Source organism: Neofelis nebulosa, chromosome 10 (genome assembly GCF_028018385.1).
Source record: "Neofelis nebulosa isolate mNeoNeb1 chromosome 10, mNeoNeb1.pri, whole genome shotgun sequence".
NCBI classification, from domain to species: Eukaryota; Metazoa; Chordata; class Mammalia; order Carnivora; family Felidae; genus Neofelis; species Neofelis nebulosa.
This window is the reverse complement of record NC_080791.1, coordinates 90,161,859-90,189,794: the sequence shown is the minus strand read 5'-3', so window position 1 is coordinate 90,189,794 and position 27,936 is coordinate 90,161,859. Positions and strand designations below refer to the sequence as shown.

The 27,936-nt window shown below is 47.5% G+C and overlaps 1 protein-coding gene and 1 long non-coding RNA gene across 31 annotated transcripts in view; one reads left to right on the top strand and one right to left on the bottom strand.

Moving 5' to 3' along the window:
* The first annotated feature begins 20 nt into the window (after positions 1-20).
* On the top strand, positions 21-25,893 carry LOC131487720 (uncharacterized). The gene is made up of 2 exons (XR_009249918.1): positions 21-2,794; positions 25,420-25,893. It is a non-coding gene; the product is annotated as an uncharacterized LOC131487720 (long non-coding RNA).
* The window catches only part of PRR5L (proline rich 5 like), a 73,917-nt gene continuing 65,275 nt past the window's right edge, over positions 19,295-27,936 (bottom strand). For 27 of the 30 annotated variants that reach the window (XM_058688657.1, XM_058688666.1, XM_058688659.1 and 24 more), the window contains one exon: positions 19,295-22,091. In XM_058688657.1, coding sequence (XP_058544640.1) covers positions 21,697-22,091 — 395 coding nt within the window. In that variant the 3' untranslated portion in view covers positions 19,295-21,696. Of the gene's footprint in view, positions 22,092-25,785; positions 27,861-27,936 lie in introns of those variants that run through there. The other 3 variants (XR_009249915.1, XM_058688681.1, XM_058688680.1) reach the window with 3 other exon arrangements.

Here is a 27,936-nt window from a genome sequence, read left to right as displayed (position 1 = left end):
ACCCAGGCGCCCCGATCAGCCTTAATTTCAAGAGAAAGCCAAGAGACCTTGTCTGTGGAGCAGAATGGTTTCGGTTCCAGGCTGACCCAGCAAGTGTCATTGTGGCCTTTCCCCTTACCTGTCTGTCTGCCCCTCTCCCCCCATGTTTAGACTTCCTCTCTGATGGGTTCATGTTCTAGAGTAAAAACAAAGCTCATGCAGGGATCCTGTTCCCCAGAGTTACCAACCGTACCACCTGCTCATCACCGGTTCCCAGTTTGCTTCCTTGAAGTCTGTGTCCCTCAGCCGCCGTGCCTTCCATCTAGCTCCCAGGAAGCGCTGCGGCACCACCATCTAGGTTCGAAACCCTGCACCGCTGCCCTTCTTGTGACTTTTTCAGTGAATAACTGTTGAGTTCCATTTAAGAAGTAAATGGTAGTTACTTTCATTACATAGAAAAAGCCTGAAGGAAATATACTGAACTATTTTTGAGGACTTATTTTTTTCTTTGTGCTTTCTTCATATGTTTTACATTTTCTACTGCAAATGTAACTTTTATCAGAGGGGGAAAAAAAGGGGTTGCCACAAAACATTCAACCCTACCAAAAAAGGAAATGCTATTTAAAAGCTTCCTGGTCAAATTTCTATTAAAAGCATGGCTGTGCTTTAGGTTCTGAGGCCAGTCATTTCCTGCTTTGGTTATGTTATTTTTTTTCCTACTAACTACTTAATCCAAACAAAAACAGTTTTTGCCTGATTTCAACTTCTAGCTTCAGGTTTCTCATCTGTAAAATGAGTTGGTTTAGATGTTTCTAAGGTCCATTCCAGCCATAAAATTCTGTTTTAAGAAATGAAGTTGTAACCAGCAGAGTGTTGATAATACTTACTAAAGAGTTTTGCCAGTAGGAAATGGCCTAACCTTATTTTTTGCTGACATAATATTCTACTTCAAATGTAGTGTCTATCAGCTGGGTCTCCTCTTAATTCAAATAAGCAATTTTTTTTTTTTTTTTTAACCCGCAAACATTTTGTAAGAAACCAGGCACTTATTTTATACTGGCCATTCATTGTGAATATAGAATAAAAGTAATGGTCAAACTGTCATTCTAAATGGAAACTTTTGTTAAGATTTCAACTCAGAATCAAGCGTGGGTTTTCAAATCCGCCCCACTCACACGTGCTGGTTTCACTCAATTGGCTTACCCAGTGTTTGCCCCATGTATTTTTTACTGACCTTTTAAACATGTTTGTCTTCTGGCATCATCTTGAACTTAGCGAAATTGTTTCCTCTTTTCCCAGAGGTGTCCAAGCCAGTGTTGGATGAAACTTGTTGCAAGTCATATATTTTGCTGCAGGAAAACAAGTCAGGATGTCGATTGGTAGTTTGGTAGTTTTTACCGACCCTCGGCCCTTGCAGCAATGGCGGTTTCTGGCTATGCTACAGTGGGATGCAACTTTTATTGTGGGGATGAATGAAGTGAAGTAGAATGAAAGGCAAGTTTTGTTCCTCTAATACTGGATTAACATAGAGACGTTGGATGATACCTGGCAGTTTCTGTGACAGGTGTAAAATGATGTTCTCCATTACTGTTTCTGTACCAGTAAGTCTTAGATGAGATAAGCAGGAAGAGGTGAGGAATTATGCATCCAGTTAGATTACATTCTCCATAAAGAGGAACAGTTATCCAGGGAACTGTCAATTCTCTGGTGACCAGAAAACACTTTTAATTAGTAGAGAGGTTTTTCTAACTTAAGACTTTAAAGCAATGTTCTTTACTTGTTACTCCTCATTTTTTTGGCTTGCCTCGATTAAGTTACACTCGTCATTTTATACAAAACACCATTAGGTGTTTTTTTGTGATGCCTAGCTCTACAACGCCTAAGCAGCGCAGTGCCTTAAATGAAAAATGGACAATAGTCATTTGTATATTTCTTTTGGAATACATTTTTCGCTAAATTTCCCAGACTCGCATGATAAGCTTATAGTTAGCTTCACAGTTGATACCATTGCCATCTATGGAATGGGGTCAACACTTCCAAATTCCCAGTATCCAGAAAGAGGATTTGATGAAACCTGGTTAGATGGATCTCTACAGATTGTAATATTCAATTCCAGCCTTCACTTACAGTCATGCACTTGCAAGGAGAGAACTACTGGTTTCTCTAAATGTCACCTAAGCCTTTAATGATTTAAAGCTTTTTCCTCCCCCCAAATTGTTACTATAAATTTATAAGATACTAAAAAATAATGCCAGATGGGGCATACATTTTGTAGAATGAGGAGATGTGGTGCTCTTTTTTTCTCTCTCAAAGTGCTTTCTCAGCAGGACACTAGCCCCGCCTTGAGGACAAGAGGGAAGGAGAGGCGGACTCTTCTGCTCCCTCAAGGCTTGCCGCTGAAACAGCCCTCCTGGAAGGTCAGCAAAGCACACTGCGTTGCTGCTGCCCAGTGGGGTTTCTGGAAGAGAGCACCTGCTGGAGATTCCCTGCCCCTGCTGACCGATGGCATCCGCCCAGTGCTCCTGCCCATGGACTTCAGGGTCCAAGCTAAAGTGCCAACGGGGAAGAGAAAGTACGGATTCCTATGTTACAAGAGAGAAATGCCGCCGGTCTTAGAAGCCCATAATGACTTACTCCAGTCCTCAGGAGAGTGTAAACATTGAGGGACAGGGACACTGTCCCGTTCACCACCGAAGTGGTGAGTGCCACTGCACAGCGCCTGGCACAAAGTACACACTCACAGACTTTTAGTAAGGAGCAGCTAACGAAAATTCTGGTTCACGCCGGCCGATTTCTGGTAGTTTATTTGTCGCATGTAAGTTTTGGGTGGAAGTGTATAGACGGGTTTTTTTTGTTTTTTGTTGTTGTTGTTGTTGTTGTTTTTTGGTTTGTTTGCTTTTTACCTCCGCGCTTCATGATATTTTTCAAACGTTCAAAAATGTTGAATGAATTGTACAGTGAACAACCACCACCTAGCCTCTACGAGTAACATTTTGGAACATTTGCTTTCTTACTTAGAAAGTGTTAATTTTAATGAGACTTCCTCAAGTTTGGTTTCTCTTTAAAAATCTAAGATAATTAGCCTCTACCGAGTCCTCTTAAACTCTTTGAGGAAACGTGTGATATATGAGCTGTAGCTAGAATTGTAGTCCTCGCTTTCAGCTCGTCTTCAACTTGGAAATTTATTATGCTGAATTTTAATCTTATTTATTTTGCCTGAAGGGATCCTTTTTATAATGGATTTATGTGAAAGTCCTCGATCAATTGTGCAGAATATTCTGATGTTATTTTCGCACTTGATAAATTATCCAATTAATTTCTCTGGTGAGAATGTAATTTGGGGCCCATTTTGCTTATACAGGGTTCCAGGATTATGTTCCCAGAGGGCTTGAGGAGGCAGTGTAATTTAGCTTATATACCAGTAAATTAGGAGTGAAGAGACTTCGGTGTTACTGCTGACTGACCACGGGCAAATCTGTTCTCTTTGTCTCGGTGTCTGTTTAGGTACCTGTAAAGAGGAGGATAAAATTTGAAATTTGGATATTATTAAGTAATGGGTAACATTTATTAATGCTTGGATCTGTTCAGAAAGATGCTTTATGAGCCCGGGAGGCTCTTCTAAGTGTGTAACTGTATGATAAGCTATGGGATGAAAGCTGACTTGAAAATGAAAGCATGGGCCGTGGTCAGAGTATCTTATCAAAAAGCCTGCTGTTGCTCAGAATTTACTATTGCTGTGGAATTTGTGAGCAGTTTTGCTAATCCACCTGGACTCAAAATAATGTGCTTTGTGAGAGGGAGTGAAGCAAAGGTGGCAGGGGGAGGCTAATCACAGAAAGACCGAAAATCAGTGTTGAGCAGGACGTATGGAAGGGCGTGTGTTGAAGGCATTACCAAGATTCACTGCCACACGCCCTCCACTAACCCCCCCTTCAACCACCCCCATCACCATGCACAACACAGACAGCAAGCCCTGCTGCTGCCCCGGCTCAGCCTCTGGTGATCTCCGTCAGGATGGCGGGGGTGGCCGAGCGATAAGCAGGGTCTCTACTCCATTGGTAGATAAGCGTGACCTGTTCTTTCCAGCCCAAGGTTATGCATATAGATTCACATGTATCTCACAGAGGCACTTGGAGATTTTACAGTAGATCATGTATTATTAGTAGTGGTTACAAGAGTATCACCAAAACAGAGTTTCTGGAATGGCACCTTCACTGAATATTAACTTAGAAGAAAACATGCCAGGAGGCGCCTGGGTGGCTCAGTCGGTTAAGCATCTAACTTTGGCTCAGGTCATGATCTTGCAGTTCCCTAGTTCGAGACCCGTGTTGGGCTCCGTGCTGACATCTCAGAGCGTGGAGCCTGCTTCAGATTCTGTGTTTCCCTCTCTCTCTGCCCCTCCCCTGCTTGGCACTCAAAAATAAATAAACATTAAAAAAAAATTTTTGTAAAGAAGAAAACATGCCAGACTGACCTGCCTACCTGCTCCCACCTGTTGTGGATATTGTCAGCCTATATATAGCACCAACATCTTTACCAAAGGAGTACTCTTAATTAAAGTGAAATACATATATTAAAATATAACTGGTATTCTGGGTGTTTGTTTTAATAAAATAACTATACTGCTTGGATTTTTGCTTTATCTTTGTTTTATTTTGGAGACCGTAACTCGCTATATTGGGAGGAAAGAATGATCCCAGGCGCTAGTTTACACATGAAATACAATTAAGGCTCCTCCAGGAAATGGTAAATGAGGATGCATTCTAGCGCTCCATTTAGGCTGTGGTTTTCTTCCTAGGGCTTTTAAAACTGCATTTTGCAAAATAAGGCTAGGCCCAAAGAGAAAACTTTCCTACAACCATCTTAGGCCCAGTGAGAAAACCAGGTAAATAGAAAGTATGAAACCAATTCCAGGCTGTGGCTGTCCCCAGCCACCCCCTTGCTGGCAGACTGTCCAGACATGGTTTTAAGCGATAGCTGCCTCTATCATATGCCAAAACAGCATTTTCAGGAAGCTTCCTGTGGGTCAGTCCTTGTCTTTTCTAAAGGAGGCTCAATTTCCCCAAGTGGGATATGAAAGCTGGTAAAGCATGCACGTGCTTCACAAAATGCCGCCTTCATTTTTAAAGTTCCAAAAGTGAAATCCTTGTATTAATCCCAGAATAAGCCATAAAAAAATTTTTTTAAACATTACACCTCTTGGGGCGCCTGGGTGGCGCAGTCGGTTAAGCGTCCGACTTCAGCCAGGTCACGATCTCGCGGTCCGTGAGTTCGAGCCCCGCGTCAGGCTCTGGGCTGATGGCTCGGAGCCTGGAGCCTGTTTCCGATTCTGTGTCTCCCTCTCTCTCTGCCCCTCCCCCGTTCATGCTCTGTCTCTCTCTGTCCCAAAAATAAATAAAAAACGTTGAAAAAAAAATTTAAAAAAAAAAAAAAAAAAAAAAAAAAAAAACATTACACCTCTAATTTGGGTTAGCTTCTTGACACTTACTTCTAGTCCATTCTTGTAGATGTGCTATTACACTTGTCATATTTTTAAAATTAATTTTTGCATGGCCACCAACAGGAACCAGGATTACTTTATAAAGTGACAATTGTAATCTTTTCAGGAAATGATGCATAATCGCAATAATTTTTGCTTGGTCTGGGTGGGGATTTGCACATTTTAATATAAAAGCGAGTCAGCAAGTCTGAGCTTCACAGAATTTATACTTCTGGCAGCTAAATAATAAAACCTTGCTGAGATGGTTTTGAAATCCTAAAAAATAATCCTCATCATTATCCCAGACTTTCTCCTGGCCGCTCCACCCTGACTGGCAGAGGTTGATTTAGAAAAAAAACAAAAAACAAAAAAACCCAACTCTTTGTGGGAAGGTCTGGCGTGGTAATCCCAGCTGTTTCCCTCTGTCCAGTCCTCCAACTGTCTAGATGCAGACAAAGCCCCATCAGCAGTGCTTAAGGAAGCTGAAGCTAACTAGTCATTCCCTTTAGAATAGTTAGGGGCTTGAAAGTAAAGTTTATTTCAAACCTAATCTGATACTCTTTTGGAGCCTTTGTGAAAAAAGAAAGCAGATTTTCTGGGTACAACTAGGGTCAGTGTTTTTCAACGGTTTTTGTTGTGTGTTTTTGTTTGCTTTTTGTTTTTGTTGTTTTGGGTCATGAACCACAGTAAATGATATAGATATATAGATAGATAAAAGATAAATAATAGAGGTAAGATGAATAAATAATATGTACCCTGACTAAACTGTGACAAAAGGTATTTGAAACACTTGCTTTTACGCCATCTGATGCGTTCTGATATTTTCTGTTCTTTTTTAAATGTAGCCCCAGAACCCAGATGAGTTCATCAGAATGCAACTTGTCTTTTGAGTCAAGATCTGAGGATTTAAAATAGCCCAGATTGGAGGCCAAATTCATATGCATTCCATCTCTCTCCACCTAGTAGGGTGCTACCTGTTTGAATACAGGGAGGCTGGAGGGAGGGTGAAAAGAGGAGAGGCAGATTGCTTCCTGCTATGTCAGAGTTACTGGCAACCATTAAGTGTCTCCTTCATCAGACTATGAGCGAGCTTTCAAGGGAAGGGCCAGCCCTTCTAATCTCTGATATGATCCTGGCCCTCTCAAAAGAGAGTCTGTCTCCTACAGCTCTCAAATGAACACAAGTTAAATTTTTTATTTAATTTTAAATGAGGGAACCAGGTGGACGTTATAACTAGCAGAATCCAAAGAACAGACACAGTCCAGGAATATTTAAATGAATGTCCAAATGGACGCAAAGCTAGCTTCTTCCTCCACTGGGGAGGGATGTCAAGTGAACCTCTTGCCACAAGATATAATTTGCGCTTCTAAAAACAAGAAGTATTTTGCATTTTCTCAGTTATCTACAGGACAGAGCTGAAAAATAGCTTCCTTAGAGTCAGAATGAAGGGTGTACTCTAGACAGGATAATGCAGCGTCTCATCAAAACACAAAATTTCCCCCACCCCTGTCCTGGTAATAATTCATTGCAACATGTGAATTGTAAGTAAATACATCTGGAATACCTGTTCCTGTACCTAGAAGTGAACTACTCTGACAGCTGGAGTGAGGTGACAGCTGGTTGTAGCTCCTACAAAGCTCCACACTGGGAGAGTCACAAGCCAGGCAAACCCAGCTTAAGAACCACATAGCAGTAGGGGGCAGCAAAGCTCCATCCCTAAAGATTGCAGACTTCAGAAAGAAAGTTGTAAAACAGGAGTGACCATGGACTTTTGAGTCCATAAATCTCTCAGAGATTGTATGCAAAAAGTTGTACTTTGTGCATTTTTCTGGTAGGAGAGTCTTTTTTTTTTTTTCTTCCTACTTTAAGTCTGATGAAACTACAAAGCAATTTCCCCCAATATTGGAAATTCCATGTCCCGATTATTATAGTCACAACTTAGTTGCCAAATTAGCTTCATATTGGAAACACCTTAGGAGTTATTAGGTTGGCCCCTACAAACCTGCTGTTTTTGTAAGGTCACTGCAAGAGATGAATATTGGCAATTTGTCGAGGTTCAACTTTCATATAGGGATTCCTGGTCATCCTCACTGTGATACAGCCAACGGGTAGAACGTCCGAGATCAACTACCATCTTCAGGCTGAAGCTTAGGAAAATGGACTATTGGACCCCAGTCCATCCCAAGGCCTAGACGTTTAACCCCAGCCTTTTCTGGCCACTCTGAACTGTGAAAACCAAGATGGCCTTAGGGCCATCACCCCCTACCCAGGTTACTGGGGGGGCTTTCTCAAAGGCTCGGATCTCTGATCAAGGGCCTCAGCGTCTCCTGGGGTGCTTGTGAAAATGCATATCATGAGACCCCATGCCAAACCCTAGAATTAGAATGAGTAGTGGGCAAGGTAATCTGCATTCTAAATAGGCTCCCAGGTGACTCTTCAGCAAAACAAGAGAGTAAGTAATCACAGGAGGCCGGAGAGAGAATGAGCTGAGAGGTTGGTCAGCTATATCAAGGTATAATTGTTAAAATGCTAAAATCATGGCTCTCATTCAAATATAGGATGGACACGTGTCAAGGGTTTTGTTCAGTTCATAAATTTACAACAGAACCAATAGATGGCAAAGCTGATTCCAAGAGCATTTGAGGAAAAAGAGTTGATATAATCTCCCAGGGAAAGCATTTCAAAACAAAAGAATGTTAGAATAAGATTGCTAGGTTAAAAAAAAAAAAAAAAAAACTAGTTAATATCCTGCAGGCTAACACAACCGTAACCTTTGGGGTTATCTTTCCTACCAGATAGAAAAATACAAATTAACCCATAACTTTGCAGTATCTGGCTATCACCAAACAATAAATAGCAAAGTCAAACCCAGACATATTGTGCTAGAAAATTAAATAATCCTGGGGTGACTTAGTTGAACAATTTCCCAGTAGGACTTTGAAAGGACTTGCAGCCCAACTTTTTGCCTTATTTCCAAGTTTTAAACACTTCTTTTTTACAGTGAACGAAGACAACACAATATGAAATGTGTGGACTCTGCTCCCAGAGGAGCAGGGAAAAAATTCAGGCTCGAGCAGATCTATTCAAACACAAGAAACACTTGATTCAGAGGGAGGAGAAAACTGAGTATATTCAGAATTCACGTACAGCCTTCTTGGATTTATTTCAGACACCAGCCACAATCACTTCCTCTTGTTTTGTAAATAAAGTGTTTGGTCCTCTTTCTAGTTATCTGGCTTACAACTTCGTCATTCCCTAATAATTTCTTAGAAGTCTCTCTGAACAGCCTGCTAAGGTTTTCAGCTTTGTTCTTTTGTTTTTAATCTAAAAATTCAGGCGCTTTATTTGCTTAAACATGAAAAATATCCTCTGATTTTTACAAAACAATTGTTCACCTCGGGTGAACAATTAAACTTTCAGCTTCAAGAAACATGAACCGGAATGGAAATATCGCGTGTCCCAACTCAACCTCCATATTTTTTCATAGCTTCTTTTGCCTTTAGAGGGCTAGTTTAGGAATGAATGTATCTCTGTTGTGAGTAAACATCTGAGGTTCAGCAGTATTTCATTTCATTTCAGTTCCTTCTACTAATTTCCGGTAAAATTAAAATTTAGTAATTTTTGTAAAGTAACCTTCCAGCAGTTTTTCTCTACGTGAGATTACCGAGATTTTTTTCTTTGTACTTTTTCGTGTTTTTCCTTTTTGAAAAAACCAAGAGCGTATCTTTTTCATTATTTTCTTAAAACTCGCTTTATTGGTGAAATTTACCATTCCTTAAGTTATTGATAATAACAGCACCTACCATCTATTGGCTCTTTAAGTTTTGACAACAATAAATTCTTAAAATTTTTTTATAGTTTGTTGATCTTTGAGAGAGACAGAAAACATAAAGTTTTATTTTAAAATAACTTTATTGAGATATGTGCTATGTATCATAAAGTCCACGCATGTCAAGATATTTATACACCAATGTTCCCAGCAGTATTATTCACACTAGTCAAAAGGTGGAAACAACACAGGTGTTCATCACTGGATGACTTGATAAACGAGATGTGGTCTATACATACAGTGGAATAGTACTCAGCCTTAATAAGGAAGGATAATTTGACAGGTGCGACAACATAGATGAACCCTGAAGACATTATTCTAAGCAAAGGGAGGCAGTCACAAAGGACAAATACCGTGTGATTCCACTGACCTAAGGTGTCTAGAGTAGTCAGATTCAAAGAGAGTAAGGGACCGTGGGGAGCTGAGAGAGGCGGGTTTCTGCTTGACCGGGACAGAGTTTCAGTTGGGGAGGATGAAAACGTTCTGAGGGTGGATGTCAGTGATGGTTGTACAACGATGTGCACGTACTTAATGCCAGCGAAGTGTACATCCCAAAGTTATCAGAGTGGCAAAGTTCATGCTCTGTACATTTGCCACAAAAAAAAAAAAGAAAGAAAGAAAGAAAGAAAGAAAGAAAGAAAGAAAGAAAGAAACCCCTGCAACCTCAGATGTACAGTTCAGGTCGCTTTTTGTAACTTTACCCAGTGATGCAACAGCATCATCAGTTTTAGGGAGTTTTCATCTCTGTGGCAGGATCCCTGGTGCCCATTCCCACTCCACCCCCAGGGCAACCACCGACCTACCTTCTCTCTCGAAACATTTGCCTTTTCTGCACATTATGTATATATGGAGTCACACAAATGTGGCGTTCTGGGTCTGCCTTCTTTTACCTAGCGTCACATTTTTGAAGGCTGTCCGTGACGTAGCACGCGTCCATAGTTTGTTCCTTTTTTAGTGCCAAATAGAACTTGAGTGTGTGGATACACCTCGTTTATCTACCCGTTCGTTCATCAGTCGACAGATGTGTAGGTTGCGCCTAGTTTCTGGTTATTACACATGATGGCTGCCAAGAATAGTCATGATTTCACCTAACCCAGAGACAGCCTAAACCTTTTCTATGCCCTATGCACACACATATGTATGTGTGTATATATGCCCACATATGTGTGTATATATGGGTGTGTATGCATATGCATATATCTAGATATTATTATTTTTCTCGAATCTTGCAAGACAGGCATAATTAGCTGCACACACATATGTATGTGTGTATATATGGGTGTGTATGCATATGCATATGTCTAGATATTATTTTTCTCGAATCCTGCAAGACAGGCATAATTAGCTGCATTTCACAGAAGAGAAGAAAGGTTAAGTAACTTGTGAAGGGTCACCCAGCTCGTTTTGCTGGGCATCGACAAAGGTCTGACTGACAGCAGTGACATGAGGGTGACAGAGGAGACAGAGGTCTGTCTGGATTGTCTGTGGACTTGGCCCCCTCCCATGTGCTCACTGGCTCTCAGGCGGCAGGTTTTGGAGGCCTAGCCTCGATGTGCCTCACACACACGGGTGGGGAGCCTCACAGAGGGAACTTCCCTCAAGTAGAACAACTTCCCTATGGGAAACCAGGAGTTCCAAGGGGCTGCCTGGCAAGCTCTTGCTTTTCTAGTGACTGTAATTCTCCTTGGTAATTTAAACCTTTTTTTTTTTTTTTTTTTTTTTTTTGAGAGATCCTGTAAGCAGAGGAGAGGAGGGGCAGGGGAGAAGGAGGGACAGAGGGAGACAGAATCTCAAGGAGGCTCCTCCCTGTCAGCGCAGAACCCGACACGGGGCTCCAACTCACCAACCATGGGATCATGACCTGAGCCGAAGTCGGACACTCTGAGCCGACTGAGCCACCCACCTGCCCTCTACTTGGTAATTTAGGTTACATTTTCCAAAGAGTAGAGGAAGAGCGTATCACGGTTAAAAGCAAGGCCTCTGGAGCTGGACAACCTGAGTTCACATTCTGCTGTTGCCAGTTTCTAGCTCCCTGGCCTCGGGGGCAAGTTATTTACCTTCTCTGTGCTTCAGCTTCTTTATATGTAGAATGTGAATAATGGTGTCTACCCTTCTGGGTTGTTCTAAGGTTTAAATGAGATAATGGGGGGGGGCATCTGGGTGGCTCAGTCAGTTGAGCTTCCAACTTTGACTCACGTCATGATCTCACAGTTCGTGGGTTCGAGCCCCATGTTGGACTCTGTGCTGACAGCTCAGAGCCTGGAGCCTGCTTCGGATTCTGTGTCTCCCTTCCTGTCTGCCCCTCCCCTGCTCTCTCTCTCTCAAAAACAAATAAACATTAAAAAAATAAAAAATAAATAAATAAGGTAATAGAGAGGGGCGCCTGGGTGGCTCAGTAGGTTGAGTTTCCAACTTTGGCTCAGGTCATGATCTCACAGTTCATGAGTTCAAACCTTGCTTCAGGCTCTAAGCTGACAACTAGGAGCCTGGTGCCTGCTTCAGATTCTGTGTCTGCTTCTTTCTGTCCCTCCCTTGCTTGTGCTCTCTCTCTCTCAAAAGTAAATAAATAAACATTAAAAAAAATAAATGAGGGGCACCTGGGTGGCTCAGTCGGTTGAGCAACCAACTTCGGCTCAGGTCATGATCTCACGGTTTGAGTTCGAGCCCCGCGTCAGGCTCTGTGCTGACAGCTCGGAGCCTGGAGCCTGCTTCAGATTCTGTGTCTCCCTCTCTCTCTGCCCCTCCCCCCCCACATGCTCTGTCTCTGTCTCAGAAACAAACATTAAAAAAAAATTAAAAAAAATAAATAAAAATAAATGAGATAATAGAGAGAGAGCAAAGACTACACTAGCACCTGGCCATAGCAGGTCTTAAATAAGTACTAAATGTTATAATTACTTGCTACAGAATTATCCTTGGAGTCCCAGGAGCTTAGAAGACACTTGGGGCCCCTACGTCATCCTGACTAGCCATCACCACAGCACATTATGCCCCAAACTTCAGCCTGTTTTCTCTGTAGGCTTTTCCAGATGCGCCTGCCCAGGTAGTAAGGGAAGTGGCAACTGGTGAAAATACCCTCTGAGGGAAATACCCCTGGACCTCGAGGGCAGAGAGGGCTGCAGCCCAGACTGCCCACTTCAGAGAATGCTTCATTTCATGGCTGCCTCCAGCTTCCCCTCCCACCCTAACGATGGGCCCATCTGTCTCCCACTCTCTCTTGGGGCTCCCCCAGCCTCTTCTGCCTGATCCTGCTATCTGCCCCCCCACTCCAGGCATCTTTGTGTTTTAGGTGAAGACCAGAGCTAGCAGTGGCTTGGGAAGGATTCTCTGGGGGTTTTCGACTCTGATTCCCACCCACCCACAAACGCATGACTTCATCATGGAGTAGGTGAGTCTCTCCTCTTGAGAACTGCCGAACGCTCCCCTTCAACTCCAAAGGATTGAAAAGCTCGAAACCTAAAACCAGATAAGATGGCGCTCCCGAGCAGCAGGCAGCTGATCAAATCAGGAGTGGATACATGATTCTTAAACTACACGAGGTTCTCGAGAATTTGGACTGAGAAATTCAAAGAATCAGGCTGCAGTAGCCCATGAATTGGAAAGTCTCTGTACCACTTGGAGACCATGTGTATAGAAGAGGAGCGCATTCGTAAAGTGTGAGAGTGTGTGACAGAAAATCTAAGGGCCTTAGTTCTTGAAGGCTTTCCAGTCCAGCGTCCCAGCAGTACCCACAGTCCGCTTGTGTTGAAATGGTCTCCTGCGCCCTCAGGGCTCCTCTCCAACTGGTTCGAGAAAGCACACCACAGGCAGCAGAGCTGTGATTCAAGCCCATTGGCAAGAGGTCAGACAGAACTAGGTTTGAATCTTCGCTACCATTTTCTAGCTGTGTGACCTTAGGAAAATGGTTGTCTCTCTGAGCTTGAATTTCCTGGTCTCATGAGAATGATAAAATTTACTTCATAAAATCACTCAAATGATTACACACAACAATGAATGAAATACTTATGGTGGTACTTGGCATATAGTTGATGACCTATAAATGATAATTTACGTATTTTCATTTATTGAATCATCCTTTTATGAAATATGCATGACTCTAGAGGCACATGAGTGGCTCAGTCAATTCAGTGTCTGACTCTTGGTTTCAGCGCAAGTCAGTTTCATGCGATCGAGCCCGGAGTCAGGCTTGCACTGGCAGCAGTAAGGAGTCTGTTTGGGATTCTCTCTCTCCCTCTCGTTCTCTACCTCTCCCCCACTCACATGAACATGCACTCTTTCTCTCTCAAAATAAATAAACTTAGAAAAAACAGAAATATGCATGACTCTAAGTTAACAACACCAAATTTCTTTAGTTAGTGTTTACATGGTATATGTTTTTCCATCTTTTAAATTTTCAATGTTTCTGTGTCCCAATATTTGAAGTTATGTCTCTTATAAGCAGCCTGTTGTTATTTTTTAATCTGATGTGACCATCTTCATCTTTTCATTGGAGTATTTAGACCATTTACATTTAATGTAATTACTGCTGTACTTGCGTTTACGTCTACCATTTGCTACCGTGTTTCCTTTCTGGGTTCTCAACCAAAAGTCCAGGAGGTTTGCCAAAGCTCCTCCCCCTCGGTGGGACTCAGGCCTCTGGCTCCTCGGCATTATGCAGCAGGTGAAATCCGTTCAGCTCTTTAGTTCCCAGCTTCTGTTCTCAGCTGGTTCCCTGGAATTCTCCCTGCATGCTCAGCTTAGGAGTCAGACAATAACTTGAGGGAAACACATTTGCAGATTTTTCATTTGCTCCTCTCCATCTTTCTCCCTTCGAGTCCCAGCTCCTCTGGCAGCCTTCACCTCTGATCTCAGCCCAGTAAGACTGCAGTTCTCTGCTATCACCCACTCCTCCCCTCCCCTCCCCACCCCGCCCGTGATCTGGGAAAATGCCTTTGGGAAAAACCGGGATGACTGTGCATTTTGCTTCTCTCAGGGATCATAGCCACGTGGCCTTGCACCCAGTGCTCTTCAGTTCCTTCAAACGGTTACCCTACATATTGTGTCCAGCTTTTAGAATTATTTTGACAGAAAGATTAATCTGATACAAGCCATTGCCCTCTGGCCAGAAGCAGAAGTGTTACCGTACTTTCATCTATTAAGCCTTTCTCACCACTGCCTTAGAGTGGACACCAGAAGTTTCCGTTGGCAGGCAACTGACTTGATCCTAGTTCAGTCAACGGGGAGTGAGATGACCTCGTAAGTTGGCTCCCAGACAAAGCTGAGATGTTTCATTCATCTCAGACTGAAGTTTAGGCATCTGTTAAGTTATGTGGCCCTGATATGCAAGAATTCAGGAGCCTAGTAGGTACAAGGTATTTATATTGCTTAGGATTCTTCTCAGAGGACCAGACCTAGGCCAAAAGATCATGGAAAATGAGAACGAATTTAATGAGTGGCTTGGTGAGAGGGTCATATTTCCGAAGGGAGACCAAAGAATGAGGCAACTGGATAAGGCAATTGCCTACATCACTTCTCTTAGGGTTATGAAGTCACAGAGTAAGCCATCAGAAATAGCATCCTGTCTCTCTTGGGGATTCTGACAAGAGTCAAATATGCTTCACCAGTAAACTCAAGGATGCAGAGGAACAGTCACCAAAGTTACCTGAAAAGATGTCGTGGTGTCCTTAGGTCAGGGTGACAAGAATCGCTGTGTGTGTCTGTGGCTCTGGATCGCATACCCAAAGGAAATTTCTGGTCATGAGTAACCTGGGTTAACTGAGAGGATCAGTGTCTTCTTTAGTGAGTGGTTTATCAGTCAGGGTCTATCATGGGGCAAAAGCCACGCCAACATCCAAACGGAGAATTTAACGCACAAAAAATTGTTCATCAGGTATTGGACAAGTCAGATGGCAAGGAGGAGACACGGGGGAATCGCAGACGTGGTGAGTGCAGGGAGCAGCAACCACCCTTAGGAGCCAGGACCCAAAAGGCAGAGGTGGGGATGGTCGACGTTGAAAGGGCTAGAGGAGGGGCCCAGGCCGGCTGGTGCTGCTGCCTCTGAAGGGAGACGTCTGAGGCTGCTTCTGAGAGTGAGGAAAACTTGAAGCTGATCCTAGCCACTGCCATTGGGCCAGCCATGTTGACAAAGGCAGGAGACTGGGGCAAGTCTGTCTCTTCTCCTTCCCCTGGCTGCCCAGCCGCCCTCCAGCGCCCCCTGCAGGCAGAGCCTAGCAGGAACCCAGCCGACAAAGCAGAAATGGGGTTTTAGATTTCCAGCCCCAGCAACCCAAAATACAGAAAAGAATGGAAGCTGAGAGACGACAGCTTAACAACCAACATACCAAGAAGATTTAGACTCAAGTGTAGGAAGATTTAAAAGAAAACAAACTAGAGCACTAAGACTTTTGTGTTAGGAAGGAATCTGTGCATATTTGGTATTTTAGACATGTGATATTTAAGAGAATAAGGCCCTGTTCAGGGACAGTTTTATAATTCCACTTTAAAATGTATAATTGAGTAATTAATTAAGACTTGTGTTTGTTTGTTTTTTTATGATGTCTTCTAAGCTTAAATAGAGTATAAAAACATTTAAAGTTTCCCTTAGTCATAAGTTTAACTTTTGAGTTTCTGTAAGAATTTAGGATTGGGGAAGATTTTGTATGCTGTCAGAAAAAGTGAAGTACTTAAAAAAGAAATATTAAATTTATAAATGTATTTAGAAGTGTTTGAAGCGCTGAGCTGGGCTTGTAAATGGGAGCAAAGCATTATTCAAAGGCTCCTCCAAAATTAATGCTAAAATCTGCTAGACTTATAAATAGAATAATAAAATTTGTGAGTTAAACTTAAAAGCCTAAGACTTTTTAAATTTGTATCTTAAATTGAATATTGACTCTGAAGACATTATTACCTGAATTATTTATTAAATGAATACTAATTATTAAACTTATTAAAATATTACTTTTGGGGCGCCTGGGTGGCGCAGTCGGTTGAGCGTCCGACTTCAGCCAGGTCACGATCTCGCGGTCCGTGAGTTCGAGCCCCGCGTCAGGCTCTGGGCTGATGGCTCGGAGCCTGGAGCCTGTTTCCGATTCTGTGTCTCCCTCTCTCTCTGCCCCTCCCCCGCTCATGCTCTGTCTCTCTCTGTCCCAAAAATAAAATAAAAAACGTTGAAAAAAAAAAATTAAAAAAAAAAAAATATTACTTTTAAATCCAAATTTAAACTTACTAAATTTTAAACAAACAAAATCAACCCACTGCTATCTTTCCTGCACAGGAAATCAGCTGTTCAGGATGGCAGAATCCCCCCACTCCTCCCCACCCCTCCCCCACAAGGTTTTCTAGAAGTGGTTGGAGAAGAGCAAGAGAGGCAGCTTTGTTTCTCGGCTCTCTGGAAACGCTGAAACCATCCCACTGTGTAGCGGGCCGAGGGAATGTGCCCCTGGCTTAGATGTTCTGCCTCTTCATCCTCTACCAAGCCAGGACACCTCATGGAACACAGGAAGGATGGCCACTGGACGTGGGGCAGGAGAACCCAAGCCTCAGTTTTCCCATCTGCAAAATGGAGGAGATACCTGCCACGCACAGTTGTGGGGATCAGCATAGTGCTTGGCACACCGGGGCAGAGTCTGAAGCTCCCTCGTGTTGGGCCTTTCTTGGGTTAGGGCCAGGAGGTCCTTGCCTGAGCACATGGGCCAGGAATACTCCCGCTCACTTCTTGGCAGAACTTCAAAGAGATGGCCTCCCGCCAACAATAAGCACACGTTTCAGGCCCTGAAGGAATCTCTCACCACAGACAGAGAGGGGACAGGCAAGGAAGGAAGCAGCTGGCTCGGGAGCAAAGCAGCAGCCTGATGGACAGGGTCCGAGAGCTCCACAGGGACCGGCAGCCACCGGCTGGAGCAGGAAGGGGAGGGGCCGCAGGGAAGGGCCTGGTCCTGGCCCCCAGCGGCGTCCACGGGTCACCGGGCCACATAGCCTCAGCTGGAACATGGTTCTAGAAAGTGGCATGGGGAAGGTCTCTGCCTACAGAGAAAGGAAAGGGGATGAAGGTCTTCTGTACGAATACATGGGAGGGAAGGAGTGGCGGTCAGAATGACCACCATCTCATTGTCCAGTGCACCTGACTTAGAACTTTCTCTGTATTGCTAAGCCCCTGACTTAGAACTTTCTCTGTATTGCTAAGCCCTAGGCATGCAAACACAAGTCCCGCGTATCCTTGCCTTCCTGGGGGGGCACCTGCACATGTAGAGGCAGAAGTGTCTACCCAGAGAAGCACTGGGCAGGGCACCCGGGATGTGGGGGCAGCAGGAACAAGGTGGGGTGTGTGCACGTGGAGGACGCCTTCCAGGACAACGAACCATCCAGTGAGACTGACACCTCACAGGGAGGGAGTCAGGGGGCAGCAAAGGAGGCCGGGAAGGCAGAGGAGGGCCAGCTTGGGAAGGACTTTGAAGTCATGTTCCAGTGTGTGGATTTTATTGGAAGCCAGGGAGAAGTTTTAACTACGTTTTAGAAAAATCTGCTGGGGACGTGCATGGGGAGAGATGGAATCTGGAGACAGATACAGGGAGTACCCAGTTGGAGGAGTCCAGACGGAGGAGGATGAAGGCTTGACAAGCAAATGAGATTAGAAATCAGAGAGAGGTTGGAGCAAGAGACTCCAGAATCATGGTTGGCGTGGGAGTCTGGGCCAAGGCACCTGCCCGCCCACTACAGTCTCATCTTTGTAGGGTCCCCAGCACACTCTGTGGTGGCCCTTCTCCTGCTGGGACAGGCAGGCAGTGGAGACAGTGCCCATGACATCTCGAGATGGAGGTCATGCTGTGTCATCTCGGGGTGGGTGGGTAATGGAATCCCAGGGCCACCGTCGCTGGCCTGGAAACCTCAGGAGGTGGCCCATGAGCCCAGGCATGCAGGCAGCCTCCAGAAGCTGGCAAAGGCGAGGGGATGGATTCTCCCCCAGAGCCTCCAGCCAGGGCCGCAGCCCTACCGACGCGTGGATCTTAGCCCAGTGAGACCCATGTCAGACTTCCAGTCCTGTGAGGCGATAACTGTGTGTTGTTTTCAGCCACTCAACGCCATTGCCATTGGCGGCCATTTGTGATGGCAGTGACAGGAAACACAAGCAGATCATAACGCTGGGCGTTTCAGAGAGAACTTCTCTAGCCACCTCACCCAGGATTGCCCTCTCATCGCACCCCCCAGCCACTGAGGTTTGCATTTGATTTCCTCCGGTGTCTTTTGTTATTTGAAATGCCTGTGTTGATCCGATTGCCCACCTTCCCCCATTAGACTGTCTCCAGGAGGGCGGGCACCTTGCCTGGCTGTCCATCACCGCATCTCCAGCTCCAAAGCAAGTGCCTATGACACAGTGGCCGCTCCACAAACTCCTGGTGGATAGATGAGTGAGTGCGACGGTGCACCAGTGACATGACCAGAGATCTGCCAAGGCACAACATACAGCAGCTCTTTCCCACCACATAGCCTCTGAAGGCTCAACACAAATGTACATGCTCTCCCCCCACCCCCAACCCCCCACCCTCCCCCGGGATGCTCAGCTCAGGTCCCACCTCTTTGAATGCTCTTACTAATCAGCCTTCAATCTCAGGCCAACCCAGCTCCAGCCCTCCTAGGAAAACACACGCAGAGAGTAAAATATTATGGATTCCCTCTGCCAAACAGATCGGAGGGGAGCATATGACGAGAGAGTCCATGAACAGACATGGTTAAGTGTCCCCCTCCAGGTTAAAGGCTCGGGAAGAGCCCAAACTGGTTTTAGAAGAGGCCTTGCCTTCTCAGACTTTGTTCGGTGTTTTCCAAGCTCCGCAGACAGGCCGCCCCTCCAGGAAATGACTTGCCGATCCAGCTGAGGACGGCAAACAAAACCCAGGGGACACTGGCTGAGGTCAGGCTGCTGCCTAATCCTGGAGTGGAAGCCGGCACAGAGAGCGTGAGGACAGGATGCATGAAGAGCTGGGGGCGGTGGCGCTTGCAGATTCTGTCTGGCCACACAGCACGGGGACAGGGAGGACGTGTACAAAATGGCGTTTATTGAATCTATTTTGGAAACAGGCAACATGAAAGGTTTTTGGTTTGTGAGCTCACTCAGAGCTCCGAGTCGTGTTAGCTTCCTGTCATTAGAACTCAGCCACTGGAAGATTCTAGCTTCATCTTCTAAAGGGGCAAAAAAGTGGTTGCAGACACCGCAGCCATCACTCTTGCCGTAGCTCAGATGGCTAAAATGCCCATAAGCATCAACAAAATGGTGTGTGTAGTCTGAAATATTTACAGTATGAGATCAGGCAGGTACATCAAAGGTGAAGTTGTAAACTGGCTAACAGTCATCAGCAAGAAAGCACAGTGGGTCTGGGCTGATACTCCCATTCACATCCTAAGAGCGAACATGTTTAACCGATGACTGCTGTCCTCATCAGGGGCATTTAGTATACGGACAAGGCATTTAAAAGCATATAGACCTTGAACGTTGTAAACTAAAAAGCAAACCCAAGCCTGATTAATTACCTTGCCTGGATCAATAAATACTAGTCCCAAGTGCCAAGTGTACCAGTAAGGACACACACCATCAGTTAAATAAATCATCATGTTGTGACTTACTGACGTTCTATTTGCTAACGCACGTTAGTCAATTTGTGGACTTTATCCAACGCATACACAGAGATAATTTTTTTGTTTGAAATCCTCAGAAGACCTCCTTTGGACACTTCTCTTCCACCCTCTCTTAGAAGAATAAAAATGAGACAACTTCTTAAAGTTTCCAAATCAGAAGCCATCAAAAAAGCATGACTCTGGTCACGTTCCAGATCTTCACCTAGAAGGGATGAGCCATCAAGGCTTCGATGTGCTTAGAAGGCCTCTTCCCCTGCTGGCAGGTTACACTGTCCTTGTCCTCTCCCAGCCTCCTCCTGCCATATTGGAGGCCAAGCTGGCTCCTGTCTCTGAGATTTTATAAACAGTTTCCAAAGACCAACAGCACACCTAAAAGGTGCCAGAAGTGTTCGGGGGATCCTTCTCGCTTTTCTGGATGTGTTATCAGTGAGGCCAACAGGCAGATACAAAGAGAAGAACAGGGGTTCTAGGTGGATCAAAAGCCCAGACCTGGGGGAGCAGTGTTAAGGATTCAGCACAGTACCAAAGCCTGCTGCCCCAAATAGCATTTTGAGAGCTCAGATGTTAGAAATTCCAGGCACTTCTGGCATTTCTTTAATCACAGGGAATGAACATCTCTCCAAAAGGTCCTGCCCACATTTCCCCCATCTCCCTCTATGGTGAAGCATTGAGACATTCCATTTGCTGCCACCCTCTGCTCACGAGGCAAAGTGAGGCTCCCAGCCTCAGTGCTGTCGACCGTGACACTCACAAACACAGGCCGTTCTGGATTCAAGTCCAGTGGCTTCCGGCGCTCAGCAGCTGATGAGCCCTGCCCACCACGGATCCCCTGCGCCCTGAACAACTTCCAGGCTCCTTTCCTAGGGGGGCTATTTTCTAGTTTGAGGACACACCCCACTGGAAATGAGCAGTGCAAGATCCTACGTGCAAATATTTGCAAACACTTCCTTTTGAAACGATGCACATTTACAAAATTCAAGTCAAATCCAGGAACAGACTAATTGGTTGGTTATCAGCTGGCCCCTCACCCACAACAGGAAAATGGTCAGTGTCTGAAATGAAAGAGGAATGAAGGCACCAGCTACTCCACCAAGGAGGTTAGTTCCTTGAGCTTGGTGGGGAGGCCTGAGAGGGAAATGCTGAGGCTTTGTCAAAGAGGGGACTTCCCCAGCCCTGTAGCCCTCCTGGGCCAAAAGGCAAAGGTGGCAGGTAGGATCTGGATACGGGTGAGAATGGCCCTCACCCGCGTGAGGGGGGCAACTCTTTCCAGTAATTGTGAAATTAAAATAAGGAAAGTACACTCCCAGAGTCGTGCCTTGGTCAGGCTGCTGCCTCCTTCCACTCCCTACAGAATAGGCGGGAAGGACACCCCTCCACTACCTGTTCTCACCTGTGAGCCCCGCATCACAAGAACCTAACGGGGAACTCCAGAGGCCGACGCATCCTCACTGGCTTTGTGTGTGGCTCAGCCGACCTCCTGCTATCATAACGCCAGGGGGGCCCTGGGCCACATCATTGGGAGCGTCGGACAGTCCACTATCTGGGAGAAAAGCCCAGAGAGGGGGGTCTGGAGTCAGGCAAGCAGAAAGGGAACATTAGGCAGTTGGGTCTGTGTGGCTGTAAAGAGATGGTCACAGTCACAAAAACAAAGAGGTTCACACCCGGGATTTCCACTAGGGCACTTGGGCTAGGCCTGACACGGGCAGCGTCACCCACAGGAAGAGCCCCTTGGTGAGCCCCTGGGGATGGGGCGGTCCTCGTGTTGGTGACCAGGCCGGAGCTGGGAAGTCCCAGAGGCGGGCATTCAGCCGAGGGAAGCACAGTTCAGCTCAGAGTCCCCCTGGCTGCCCCCTGTCACCTCCTCCAGCTCATCAGGGCTGTCGGTGATGTTGGGCTCACTGGAGCACTGTCGGTGGGGTGGGGAGAAGCTGGGCGGCAGGAGCAGGCACTTGTCCTCACCGCCAGGCTCCTCACCTAAGCCTGAGTGCATCATGGTGGCCATGGCCAGCAGCTGGATGTCTGAGTGGGCGTTGGCCACCGTGTGCCTTCGGACGCTGCCACACTTCTCCAGGTAGGCCTCCCCCTCTTGCTCCGTCAGAGGGGTCAGAGCCGTCTCATTCGGCGGCCGGCTGATGGTGGTCGTTGGGGAGGCGTAGTTCAGGACAGCCACCTTGGGCCGGACCCTGGAGTGGCGTCTCGCTGCAAGACAAAAACCAGCACAGGCGGTAACTGCTAGGGACACAGGGTCAACTGCACCTACTCATCAATTTGGGGGAAGAGGGAGGTGGTGTCTCCACCTTCAGGAGTAGCTTCAGGCACAGTTCGGCTGGATGCAAGGGAGGAACCAGAAAGGTCTGCCTGCTTCCCTCGGAGCCTTACCTGCGTGCGCCCGACACTGCCCCGCCGACATTCCCACCGTAGTAGGGGTCACCAAAGGGCTTTCCGGGACAGACTAGCTTCAAGGGGATCTCCCCTCCTTCTCAGCTGCTGCCTGAACTTCACTGCATTTGCCCTAAATCTCCTTTCAGCCGGTCTCCTCCAAAGGCCTGGGCACAAGCTGGACCAGCTTCTACAAGAAAACCCCCAGCTCTGTGGAGCAGGAAGTGGCCTCCCCAGTGTCAGCAGATGAAGTGGAAAAGGCCCCAGGAGCTTAAGGTCCAGCTTACCCGAGGGGGCCTCGGCTATTAAAGCTAGGGAATGGGATGTCCTCCAAATCATCTTGACCAGGACTACAGCACTCCCCTCCCACCAGGCCACTGGCCCGAGCGAGACCTATGTGCTGTTCACGTCCTACTCGCTTCCAACAGCCTCTGGCACCATCAAAGAATGGGCTGGGCTCCATGGATGGCCCCCGTGGAGCCAGACACACAGAGGAGAGCTGGACATGAATCATCACCAAACCACTGTTGCTTGAGCTCTCCCCACATTCTAGAAACTACGCTAGGCCTTGATATGCACTCATCTTTTGACTCCTAAAAACTGAGCTTAAGTCATGATAGGTTTATTGGCTCCCACTTTACAGATGAGAAAACGGGAGTATCAGAGAGGTGATGACTTACCGACGTGCGCATCGCTAGAACGCGGTACAGCGGGGAGTTAAGGGTGGCCTCCCTGCAGACGCTGCTCTTCCCGGACACCCACACAACACGCACGTAACTACAATAGGCTGAGTACCGCCAGGGAAGGAAGGACAAGCCAAGTGCATGGGCTTCAGAGGCAGGGACAAGTGTATCCTGACAAGTGTCAGGGCGGATGTAGCCCGGAGCCGGTCTTCAGAGTAGCAGAGCTCCCAGAAGGGAGGAGTGACAGCATTCTGAGCAGTGGGAACAGCCCCAGCAAGGTGTCCGGGACAGGTGCGCCACCGGGCCCCAGCCTGGCCGAACACTGTATGCATGAAACAGTGGGGACGTGCACAAGCAGGCGGATGGCCCTTGGTCCTGCAGGAGGGCCCCTGAAAGCCAGATGGAACCATCGGTGATCAGACAAGCCCGGGGATACGGTGCAGGATGGGGGCTGTGCTCCAGGAAGATGCACCCCATAGGAGTTATGCAGGGTTGGAGCCCGAGGGCCCAGAAGTGAAGAAAGCCAGGATCACAACAAACCTACATCCCCTCCGTGTCAGGGAGGTCTCTTCCCCACGCTCCTGGAGAGGCAGCCCACCTCTTCTCTCACGTGGGCCCTTCATCTGTATCACGAGTGGGATGAAGGACCCCAGCGAGAGACAGGACTGAGAATGGAGGGCTGAGGACCAAGTGGGTTCTGTTCAACCTCTCTCTTTCTACCGGGGCATACTTCTCCCGTCTTTCCAGCCACCCACCCCATTTTCCCATCAGGACTTTCCACAGCTCCCATGTCCTTGAGACCCTGAAGGCCCCCCCAAAAGCACCCTCTCTCAGCAGGGGGATGCAGCAGGCCGCAGTGGAGAAGTGTGACAGGGCTGCTATTCCTGAACACTGGCAGGATCAGAGGGGAAGATTTAGTCCCTAAAGAGAAAGCAAACAGTGCTGCTCAGAGACTGTCCTTGGGGACACATGGCCCACTCTGCTTTAGTTTACTCTTGGCTCTTCCTGTGGGTCTGGAGGGCCCAGATGCACACTGTCGTCACTTCCGGAGCTCAAGCTCCTAGACGGGCATCACAGTGAGATGGGCCATGTCCCCTGCAAAGCTCTCCGCGACCCCTGTCACTGGACGGTTCTGCATGTCCTTATATACACATATATGCACAGGCAGTGACAAGAGAATGAAATCTCAAGCCTTAGGATGGCGTCACCAAGTCTGCTGGCTCTGAGCCCAACAGGAAATCTTTGGCAGGTAACTAATTATTTCTCAAGACCCAAATAATATGTAGAATTTTACTGTGTTCCCATCCACTTTCTCACTGCTGAGTCCCAATCTCCCTCTGAAACACCAAGGCTACTCTCATTATTTCCATTGTTCAGATGAGGAAGACTGAGGCTCAGCCCAGCTCTCATAGGCTCTCAACAGCCATGCCCAGACTTTCCCCACTGCATGCTATTGTGTCTCAGGGTTCCACTGCTGCCTGACCCCCCCCCCCCACACCCCCACCCTCTGATGCCAGGTAATAGCAAACACTGTCCCCTGAGGTGCCAAATAAGAGGCTGCTACTGGCTGGGAGAGGCTAGTTCAGCGGCCTTTCTCTTTGGGGAAGAATGAAAAGGAGAGGTGAGGTGGCAAAGAGCAACCAAGAAGCAAGGATCCCATTGAAGAACCATCCTTAAAAAAATGCCCTCGAAAACCATCCATTCGTCCCCTGCTATTAGAAACAAGCACCTACGACCGGCAGTTGCAAAGATCTGTGTTGTGGCCCAAACCTTCAACCAGCTGGGCAGGAGACTGGGCTAGACTGTTCGGTGAGCATTTACTACACGCAGATCCAGGAAGGAAAAAGAGCTAGAGCAAAGGCTGGGCTGGGCCCAGGACACAGGGTAAGTTGAGGGCATGGGGGATAGATGAGGGACACACACAGCATCTCTGGAGGAAATGAGGATTGTTGGATCGTTTCCAGGGGCCCTACTCCAGTAGAATGAGCCAGGAAGGGTGTTTCAGATGGGTGCCTGGATGTTCTCCGTCTGTCTCCCACATTGTTAGCCAAGAAGCCCAAAGTCCTGGGGGCGGCGGGGGGGGGGGGGGTGGTTAACAGGCAGAAGAGACAAGAGAGGCCACGTTAGCTGCTGCTGCAAGCTGGAGCCACAGTGAGGGTGGCCAACATGGAGGAGGGGGTCTCCATGACATCTGCCCTCTCCTGCCCCAAACGCTCTGAACTGCAACATGCAAAACACTGTGGTCGCTGCTGGGAGGGAGAAATGTGAATCTGACATGCCCGCCTCAGGGGCCTGAGCCCAGTGCACGTGTGTGTGTGTGTGTGTGTGTGTGTGTGTGTGTGTGCGTGCGCACATGTGCATGTATGTGGTGGGGGGTTGGGTCAATGAGCATCTAGTACGTGCCACATACTGTATCAAAAAAGGAGGTGCCTCACCGACATGGTCATCTTCTGACCATTTTGTAGAAAAGGAACCTGAAGTGAAGATGTGAAATAACTTTCCAGCCAGTCAGCGGTGTAATCCGGGTTCAAGCCCAGGCCTCAAGGCAGAGCTCCTGCATGCCCACTGGGAAGCCTACACACAAGTACCTGTTAAAACCAGATCAACAAGTGGGGGCACCTGGGTGGCTCAGTCGGTTAAGCGTCTGACTTCAGCTCAGGTCATGATCTCACGGTCCGTGAGTTCGAGCCCCGTGTCGGGCTCTGTGCCGTCAGTCCAGAGCCTGGAGCCTGCTTCGGATTCTGTGTCTCCCTCTCTCTCTGCCCCTCCCCCACTCACGCTCTGTCTCTATCAAAAAATGAATAAACGTTAAAAAAAAATAAAACAAACAAACAGAAAAACCCAGGTCAACAGGTATGGAATTGTTGAATCACTGTATCATACACTTGAAACTAATATAACACTGCATGCTAACTCTACTGGAAAAAAAAAACGAACAAGGTCAACGAATGACAGGGCAGAGGTACAGGCAGGAGCTCTCTGAGGAGTCGGAGGAGGAGAAGTCTTGAAGAGGAGTCATTTCGGATGGGCCTGCTCCAGAGTGACTGACGGATGGAACCCAGACATTCACTCACACACTCACTCAGAGCAGACACCTACGCTAGGGTCTGGGGTACAAGAGGAACCACACATTCCCTGCCCTCGACGAGCTAACAGTCTAAGGGGGAGACTGACAAATCATCAGGCATGACGATGCAGCATGGCAAGGGTCGGGATGCGGTCCGGGGAGAGGCACATACGATTTCTCATCTGGAGGCATTCCAAGGGGGCCAGGCTGCCTCTAGCTGGGGACCGTATCATAGCAGGTAGCAGCTCTGCCTGGGCCCTGCCCTGAGACAGGGTGGCATCTTCCTTCTCTGTGCTCAGCTCTCTGCAGCTCAGAGACATCAAGTAACTGACTCTAGGCCACACAGCCAAAGCGCAGCCCTTGTGGTTTCTGAGGCCCCGCTCCTTCTGGCCTTGCCTCTCTCCTTATGGCTGTTCCCTGCTGATGACTCACAGGAGAGGCCTAGGACTCTTCCTTCTGCCTGCTGGGTGGAGTGTTTTGGTTCCCAAGGCTGGGTGTGGGCAGAGTGGAGACCACAGGGGCCGCTGGGCTGTGCCGAGTCCCCCGGGGGCAGACAGCGTTTCCTCGATAAGCTCCCACCAGACTCCAGAGTCAACCTCAGACAAGCACGTCAGCTGCGGCCCCAGTGGGGTCAGACCACAGGCCAGGCTGAAGCTGAGACAGCTACCCACACTGTTGTTGCCTATCATCTTCCCGGCCTTCTCATTTGTACCAGGGAAAGTCAGGCCTTGCCACTCAGAGAAGAAAATCTCCCTTTAAGAGGCTGATTAAGCTGTGGTCACCCCTCGGGGGCTGAAATGGGTCCTTCCCTTGCAACGGTACCCTTTGAGCTGGGAGAGGAGCCGTGTCCTGCCACCTGGGCAGGCACCCACCTCCAGACCTCCTCCTCCTCCTCCTGCCTTTCACACGGGGTGGGGCAAGGGCAGCCTTTCTGCCTTCATCACTCCCCAGGCGCCCCACTGAGCTCTGGCATTCATCCCCCTACACCGGAGCCAGCAATGGCAGTTCCTTTCAAACCCCAGAGAAGCAAAGCCTGGATGAGGCGGTCCTCGGGCCCTTTGTGGGGGACTCCGTTCCCAGGCCTTTGATCTCCCAAGCTCGAAGGAGTGGCCGCCATAATGCGGGTATTGTGCTCTCTGCACGCCAAGCCCATTGTGGACGTCCCTCTCCAGGCCCAGGCACCTAAAAGCCCATGAATGCCTACTTGTCACGAGGAGAAGTTACAGGGTCTTGAGGAAAAGGGCCCTCCCCTGGAGACACAATGGAGGAAGATCTGTGGGAGGCCAGGGCTTTTGTGTGAGAGAAACACAGCACTGCTGAGTGTTCTGAGTGTTTGCTGGGGGGCCCGGGAGGCAGCCAGGGCAGCAGCTTGGAGACTTCGGGAACTAGAAAGGTAGGATGTGGGCCTGGCCTCTGACAAAACAGTTTTGTTTTTGTTTTTGTTTAAAGATTTTACTCCTCACCTCCACCTCCCCACAGCTCTGGAAAAGGGACTGCTTTGGAGGAGAGCCACATTGCACACACAGTTGCTCCCATGAGCCTCAGAGTCCTCTCTCTCTCTCTGCCAAGCCTCGTATATCAGGGGGTGAGGCTCGTTCCTCACACCCACCGGCCTGGCTGACAGGAAGAGAGCCTTCCCCAGAATCCCCGTGGGGTCAAGCATGCCTGGACAGGCGCGTGCAATGAGGGGCGCCCCCTGGAGAAACCGCTTCTCTGTCTCTGGTCATCTACTCCACGCAGCCCTGGGGAGGTCTCTTCCGGAGTCTGAGACTGAGGCAACCACAGCACTCCCCCACCCCTCAGTAGGCTGTGCAAAGAGGACAAGTGCCCGGTCAGCACCTGAAACATGACAGGCATTTTGATAAGTGGTGGCTTTTGAGATGAGCGTTCCAGCTGCCCTCGACTGCTCCTCACC